General features: G+C 51.6%; 1 protein-coding gene across 1 annotated transcript in view; it reads right to left on the reverse strand.

The window, feature by feature from the left end:
- The window catches only part of WIPI2 (WD repeat domain, phosphoinositide interacting 2), a 55,649-nt gene that overhangs the window by 7,841 nt on the left and 40,081 nt on the right, over positions 1-7,727 (reverse strand). Inside the window, exons 8-9 of the mRNA XM_015426754.1 lie at positions 6,194-6,301; positions 4,378-4,542 (exon numbers count right to left, since the gene is read on the reverse strand). Of these exons, the coding sequence (XP_015282240.1) occupies positions 4,378-4,542; positions 6,194-6,301 (273 nt within the window). The remainder of the gene's footprint in view (positions 1-4,377; positions 4,543-6,193; positions 6,302-7,727) is intronic.

Below are 7,727 nucleotides of genomic sequence, written 5' to 3' on the forward strand. Positions count from 1 at the left end.
CCCCCCCCCAATAGCTAGCAATCCAAAACAGTCCAGTGGCACCTTTAAGACCAAGTTTTATTCAGGTACAAGCTCTCCCTCCTCTGCGAGGACAGATCTGCACGTTCCCTCCCCCCCCAATAGCTAGCAATCCAAAACAGTCCAGTGGCACCTTTAAGACCAAGTTTTATTCAGGTACAAGCTCTCCCTCCTCTGCGAGGACAGATCTGCACGTTCCCTCCCCCCCCAATAGCTAGCAATCCAAAACAGTCCAGTGGAGCCTGAGCGGTGGGTGTTGCCTCCTGACACACTTCCGGTGACGTCAAGGGGTGTGGCATATGCTAATGAGTTATGCTAATGAGTTATGCTAATAAGCTCCTGCACCTCTTTTTCTATGAAATGACCCCTGAGTACAGGTTTCCTGTTTCCAACGGTGGCCTGGAAGAGACCTTGGGGAAGCTTATGGGAGCGTCAAGACAACAACAATTTCCCATTCATCCCCAACATTTGGTACTTAGAGGAGGTTACTTGGTTAACAGCTGTCCATAGACCCCTCCTCTCTCTTTAAAGACACCCTCTTTGGTTTACTGTACCCAGCAATAGCGTCTCACAGAGCGAAAGAATCGTTCCATTCAAAGCACCGAGTCACTTAAAGCGGTTCTTCAGATCAGCAGTCTGGCGCCCGACTCTCGATAAACAGAGGAGGAACCTCAGAGGCACAAAGCGTGTTTCGTGCAGCTTCTACGAGTTATGAAAGCATGCCTGCATCCAACAGCAGGGGGAAGCCACTTGGAACGGCTGAGGCCTCGCTTGTCTGCAAGAAGAGTCCCTCAAAAGACCTCTCTCCGAGCTCAGTGTGTTTTTCTGGCCCCTGTATAACGGCAGATATCTACAATACAGCCTTTCATGCAGATAGATTCTGGTGGGGCAACCGTGTCGGTCTGAAGCGAGAGGACAAAGTTTGAGTCCAATGACACCTTTAAGACCAACAAAGCTGAATTTATGTGTATGCCCACTTCTTCAGATACATTGAAACAGATTTTGCTAACCATTACATATAGATGGGTGGGGGTTAGTTGCCAGGAATGGCTAACTGGAGTCAAGAAGATGCATAAGCAACTGAACCCCCAGGGCTTAAGAGAGATATCAGGTTGTTATCTCACTACACACGCTATGTCACTCAGTTCTTGCATCGGTTTGTTAACTCTTTTATTATCTGTGTGCTAATCTGCTGCTATTCACAGGTTTTACCAACTGCTTTAATATTTATTTTTATTTATTTATTAGTATTTTGACCCCGCCCTCCCCGGGAGCGGGCTCAGGGCGGCTTACGAGAGGGCAACAATGCCCACATACAAAACAAGATTAAAACCGCTTAAAACAAAAATAAAATCATTGAATCACAAAAGTAAAGTGCTCTACAAAGAACAAGAGGGTCTCCCCAACGGTAGGTGCCGACTTATAGGTAGGCCCTATAAGAACGGGGGCAAGCGGGCCCAGGCAGAACTTTGAGACAGTGTAGTGGGAGACCACGCTACTGAGACAGCTGGCCACCAAACCTGGGGGCGGGGGTTGTCCCCATCTTGGATGATTAATATAGGTATAGCACCGTATTATTGGAAGGTTTTATTGTGATTTTAAAGGTTCTATTTATTATACACTGTATTGTATTTTGCACTCGGCTTTGCCGCATGCGAGCTGCCCTGAGCCTTTGGGAGGGCGGGATATAAATCAAACTAATAAATAAATAAATTTAGCAGTACTTATCACTCAGTTACTTATGCATCTTGACTCCAGTTAACCCTGCCTGGCAATTAACTCCCCCCCCACGCACCTCTACGTAATTGTCAGCAAAGTCTGTTTCAATGCCTCTGAAGAAGTGTGCGTGCATACAAAAGCTTATACCCAGAATTAAACTCCGTTGGTCTTCAAAGTGTCACTCGACTCAAACTTTTTCAATACTACCTGACCTAGAAGGATTTTTTTTTTAAAAAGTATTTGGGGGAGGTGTGACATTAGGACTTTTGATATGACAGAGTCAGTACGGGACTCACGGGCCATCTAGTCTGACGCGCAACAGGAAACCCACAACTAGCTGACAATTGTCCAGCCAGCTGCCTGGAAGCCTCCAGGGGACAGGTTCCTTCCACCCAAATAACTGGGTCCAGAGTCAAACTTCACTCACCGTTAGGGAGCTTCTCCTATCTACTCTCCCTTAACTTCGAGTCCATTAGCTCTAGTCTTCCCCTCTGGAACAAGAGAGCGGCTTGTTCCCCTTCCACCTAATGGGGAACTGAAGAGCCCAAAGGCATCTCTCCTCAACAAAGCTTTACTGCCAACACCACTGAAGCAGGTGGCTGTTGCTACATCTGTGGGCAGCAAAGTTCTATGTACCGTTTTGGAGTCCCACCTCTGAGGAAGGGCTTTCGGCCAGCAAAGCCCCTCTGTCCCCCTCCTAGGAAAGGTAAAGGTTCCCTTGCTCGAAAGCCAGTCGAGTCCGACTCTAGGGTCGCGGTGCTCATCTCCGTTTCAAAGCCGAAGAGCCAGCGCTGTCCGAAGACATTTCCGTGGTCATGTGGCCGGCATGAGTAAACACTGAGGCACACAGAACGCTGTGACCTTCCTACCGAAGTGGTACCTATTTATCTACTTGCCATTTCTTGCTTTTGAACTGCTAGGTTGGCAGGAGCTGGAACTGGAGACGGGAGCTCACTCTGGCATGCTGCGCACTCGGGTCTTGAACTGCTGAACTACCGACTTTCCACAGCCTGCAGTTCAGCGTCTTAACCACTTGAGCCCTCCTGCCGCAGCCTAAAAAAGACCCCCACCACGTTGCTCCTAAGGCGAAGAGGGGACCCCCCCCCGCGAACATTATGGGGGGCTGTGGCGGGAGGGGGGGGAACTGGTGAAACCCACCCACCCCCCTTCCGCTAGGGGAAATCTCCCATGGTGTCCACCCCCCTGCACAAAGACACACTTTAATTCCTCTGACTTGAACCTTCTGTGGATCAATTTCATTGCTGCTGATGTTATGAGGAGCGGAGGAAAATGCCTCCCCCCCACAACTCCCCCCACCCCCCTGCGCTTGGCAGATGCTCGTCTGCAACTGGGGTAATTTTGCGACTATCATCTGGAACGCCGGCCTTCGGAGAAATCAGACGCTTTCCGCCACGAGGCAGCCTCTCCTGCCCTGGGAGACCGGATGGGCTGCGAGTTTTGTACAATTACCACTGAGAGCCTCGTTTAACCGAGCAAGCAGCAAGTCGTTTGATTAATTAATTCCCAGGGATCCGGTCGACGCCAGCGGAGGGTATCGCTCTGACAGCTGCTTCTGATGGGCGAGTCTGAGCAGACGGCACGTTCAGCTCTTCGGAGAGGAAAGGAAGACAAGCCCCGACCAAAGCCCCACTACTTAAATGGTGGCCGTAAAATACGCAGTGTGTTAAAAAAGGTAAAGGTCTCCCTTACTCGAAAGCCAGTCGAGTCCGACTCTAGGGTTGCGGTGCTCATCTCCGTTTCAAAGCCGAAGAGCCAGCGCTGTCCGAAGACGTTTCCGTGGTCATGTGGCCGGCATGACTAAACACCAAGGCGCACGGAACGCTGTGACCTTCCCACTGAAGTGGTTCTTATTTATCTACTTGCAGTTTCTTGCTTTTGAACTGCTAGGTTGGCAGGAGCTGGGGCCAGAGATGGGAGCTCACTCCGTCATGCGGCACACTCAGGTCTTGAACTGCTGAACGAACAACCTTCCACAGCCTGCAGTTCAGCGTCTTAACCACTTGAGCCACCACAGCTCCTACCCAGTGTGTTAAGAGCAGACAAAACCCAGCAACTGAAGCAACACATCATGTAGAACTGTGGTGACTGACTGGACCCACTTAGAACCTCTTTGACTGAAATAAAGTCATGCATTGACCACTAAGTCTCAGCGCTGCACATTAAAAAACATTCGATTTTTGCAGGGCACAGGCCTCCCATCTCCAAGGGAGAGACTGAGGTTTATTTATTTGTGCAAGGTTCAAAGTGAAGCTCTGCACTTCCCAGTCAAACAGTCGATGCGTTAATTAGACTTTAATTTAAATAATCCGGGAACTCTAAACACGCGGGACTTAAAATTGTACCATTCTGGGCTGTGAATAGAAGGAATCACACGAGGGTTGGGGACCCTGGGCCTAGGCCTTGCCGTTCAAATTCCCAGAAGCCTCCGAAAGTGTAAAATTCACCTGGGCTTTCACACACACACACACACACACACACACACACACACACTATCCCTTGAGCCACAGGACAAAACTCAGACCTGCTCCAAGCACCACCCACCAGTCCACCTTTCCCCTCTAGCTCCTCGTGGCGAAGACAGGGGGCGTTTCACAGTCCCACCCCGACGCCCGCGCTCACGTGGCCAACGCGCAGATGTTCTTGTGCCCGCAGAAGGGGAGCCGGACGGTCGCAAAGGCCCGGCCTTGGTTGAACATCTCCGTGACCTGGGCGGGCAGGTAGTTCGTGGAGACCATCAGCACTTTCCCGAAATAACCCGTCCAGGTTGTGGGCTCCTCCTGAGGTCTGGAAGTGAGGAGGGAGAGGAGAGCGTCAGACAGAGGATCTGGTTATCGTTCACGGGCGGCGAGAGCCCCTCTTCTATTCGACGGCATTCCACTCTACAGATACGTCCCTTGCGCCACCTAACAGAGGTGCTGGACGTCGAAAGCAACGAATCAGGGGCGCTCAAAGACGGGACCGGGGATTTCCTTCTGGTTTATTTTCAAAAGAAAGGGGTGTGTGGAGAGAAGTCCCTCCCAAACAGGCTTGATGAGGAGTGAGCATGCGCTGAATGGACAGAACGTGGACAGCACGCCATCTTGCCTTCATAACGACTGTATGCACTTTGATTGACATTCTGTTGATGGTTTAAATGGTTTTAAATGTTTTATAGGAATCTTGGCACACGGGCCAAGTAATGTGAGCCTCCCTGAGCCCGATTGCGGGGAGGGCGGGCTATAAATGTAATCGATCGATCGATTGATCGATCAATAAAGAAGAAAAGGAAGGAGTGGGAAATCAATCTGCTCAACCCCCAGGAAGTTTAGAAAGCCCTATAGGGCGAAAGCCAAATTCCCTCTAGGTAAAGGTAACGGTTTCCCTTGCTCGAAAGCCAGCCGAATCCGACTCTAGGGACGCGGTGCTCATCTTCATTTCCAAGCCGAAGAGCCAGCGCCGTCCGAAGACGTTTCCGTGGTCATGTGGCCGGCAGGACTAAACACCGAGGCGCACGGAACGCTGTTCCCTTCCCACCGAAGTGGTACCTATTTATCTACTTGCAATGTCTTGCTTTCGAACTGCTAGGTTGGCAGGAGCTGGGACCAGAGACAGGAGCTCACTCCGTCACGCAGCACTCGGGTCTCGAACTGCCGAACTACCGACCTTCCAGCCTGCAGTTCGGCATCTCAACCACTTGAGCCACCGCAGCCTCCAATACCCCTTTAATTTGCTCACACCCTCCCGGTTTCTGGAACCTCGCCTCCTCTGATGCTGAACTCATCTTCTCAGATAGTTCCAAGGCCGCATTCTCACAATGCTGCCCCTTTCATAAGGGAACTGGGTTACAATCCCACCCACCCCCGGCCATGAAGCTCACTTGAGAAACTTGGGGTCAGCCACCCGGACTTAGCTTGACCTGGCTGCCGAGGGGCCGTAAGCGGAGATGTGGGGTGGAACCACATATGGTCCCTGGAATGTCTTGGAGAATGGGAACGTTGTGTTGTTGTTTTTAAACCCTAATAGCTGCAGAATACCACAAGAAATCCCCAAAAACCGCAGATCGCTCTGCTCAAAGAGACACTGGGCTTCGACATCATTGCCCTGCGACCTGAGCCGAGATTCTGTTAATTCATTTATTTAAAAATATTCATTACCCCCACCACCACCACCACCACCAATCTCCTCAGCTTCAAGGCAGTCTCAGTCCCAAGTGGCCTGCCGCCACAAAAGAAGCTCGAGCTTCAGAGTCACAGAGAACAGGAACAAAGGCATTGTGTGCAAAAAAAAAAATAATTGGGGGCAGAGAGAAAAACCTCAATATTTTTCTTTGAAACTGCAGGCAAACCACTCCCCACGCCACAATTTCAGTTTGCCGACGACCTCAGCGGCCTGATGTAGCCTGCAGGCCACCCCGATCGAACGGCACGCAACTCCCTGGGCCTGGCAGGGGACTCACTTTTCTTTCACAGTCTCGAGTTTGAAAATGTGCACTGTCTCTGTGTTGCTGGACGCCGACAGGAACATGCCGTCCATGCTGAAGGCCAACGAGGAGATGCTGACGCACCTAGGGGGAAACAAGGGGACAGGCCGTCAAGCCCCCACGCCTCTTAAAAGGAGCGCTCAAACGAAAATGAACTGGTCTGGGGAGAGAGGTGACGGCGGCCGGCTCTCGGAAGCCTTGCAGAGGCCGTGGGACTCTGGAGCCCTTTTCGCAGTTGGGAAGGTGACTCGGGAGACGGTGTTGTACGGGACTGAGCCAGAAACAGTCTGAGCCCGGCAGAACTCATTTACTGCAGCGATGCGACCTGTCCCTTGCATTAAGTTCTGACCCAAGCTAGCTTCTTCTCCGTATTGTGGTCCAACACTCTAAGGACTGCACCAGCTCAATATCCATTTAACTGGAGATGCTGAGGATAGAACCCGGGACCTTCACTGTGTTGAGAAAAAAGAGTTTCCGGCTAAACATTCGGAAGAACGTCCTGACAGTTAGAGCGGTCCTTCAGTGGAACAGGCTTCCTTGGGAAGTGGTGGGCTCTCCTTCTTTGGAGGTTTTTAAGAAGAAGAAGAGATCGGATTTATACCCCGACCAATGTTCCCTCTAAGCTATGGAGTCCTGTGAGCAAAGATTCTACTCTGTGAGCTACTGGCATTAATGTTGTGAGCAAGTAATTTGGCTACTGCAGAAATTAGTTTGCTCTGGAGCCATCCCTTCCTGAGCTAAGACAAAAATGTGTGAGCCAGAGGCTAAAAAACTGTGAGCTGGCTCACACTAACTCAGCTTAGAGGGAACACTGACCACGACCTTCACTCAGAGTCTCGGAGCGGCTTACGATCTCCTTTCTCTTCCCCTCCCGACAAGAGGCACCCTGTGAGTGGGGCTAAGAGAGCTCTTTTGAGAGCTGCTCGGGAGAGAGCAGCTCTGAAAGAACTCGTAACCGACCCAAGGTCACACCAGCAGCCGTATGTGGAGGAGTGTGGAATCAAACCTGGTTCTCCCAGAGTAGAGTCCGTGTTCCTAACCACTACACCAAACTGGCTCGATGGCCATCGGACAGCAATGCTGATCTTGTGAACTTAGGCAGATCGTGAGAGGGAGGGCAGGTTGCTTCAGTGCTTAGTTCCCTGTCTTACACGCCCGGGGAAATGCCGATTGCCACTTCGGGGTCAGGAAGCCATTGTTCTCCAGGCCAGTTTGGGCGGGGGTCCTGGAGGTTTTGTTTTGCCGTCTTCTGGGCATGGAGCAGGGGTCACTGAGGGCGTGGAGGAGGTAGTCAGGGGTCATTTCCTCCGGGAGCGCACAGGAGCAGAGCTCCGGCAGTAAGGAGTTCAGGGGGCGGGCACATGCAACAAGCCCCGCCCCCTGCTCCCAGCAGCCCTCAGTTGGGCCACGAGGAGCAAGAAGCAGCCGGGTAAGTTGCAGAGCCTCCCCCCCCCAGCCTGCCTTCAGGTACAAGCTCTCCCTCCTTTGTGAGGGCAGATCTGTGCATCCC

Source organism: Gekko japonicus, unplaced genomic scaffold (assembly GCF_001447785.1).
Source record: "Gekko japonicus isolate JY-2015 unplaced genomic scaffold, Gekko_japonicus_V1.1 scaffold4221, whole genome shotgun sequence".
Classification (NCBI taxonomy): Eukaryota; Metazoa; Chordata; class Lepidosauria; order Squamata; family Gekkonidae; genus Gekko; species Gekko japonicus.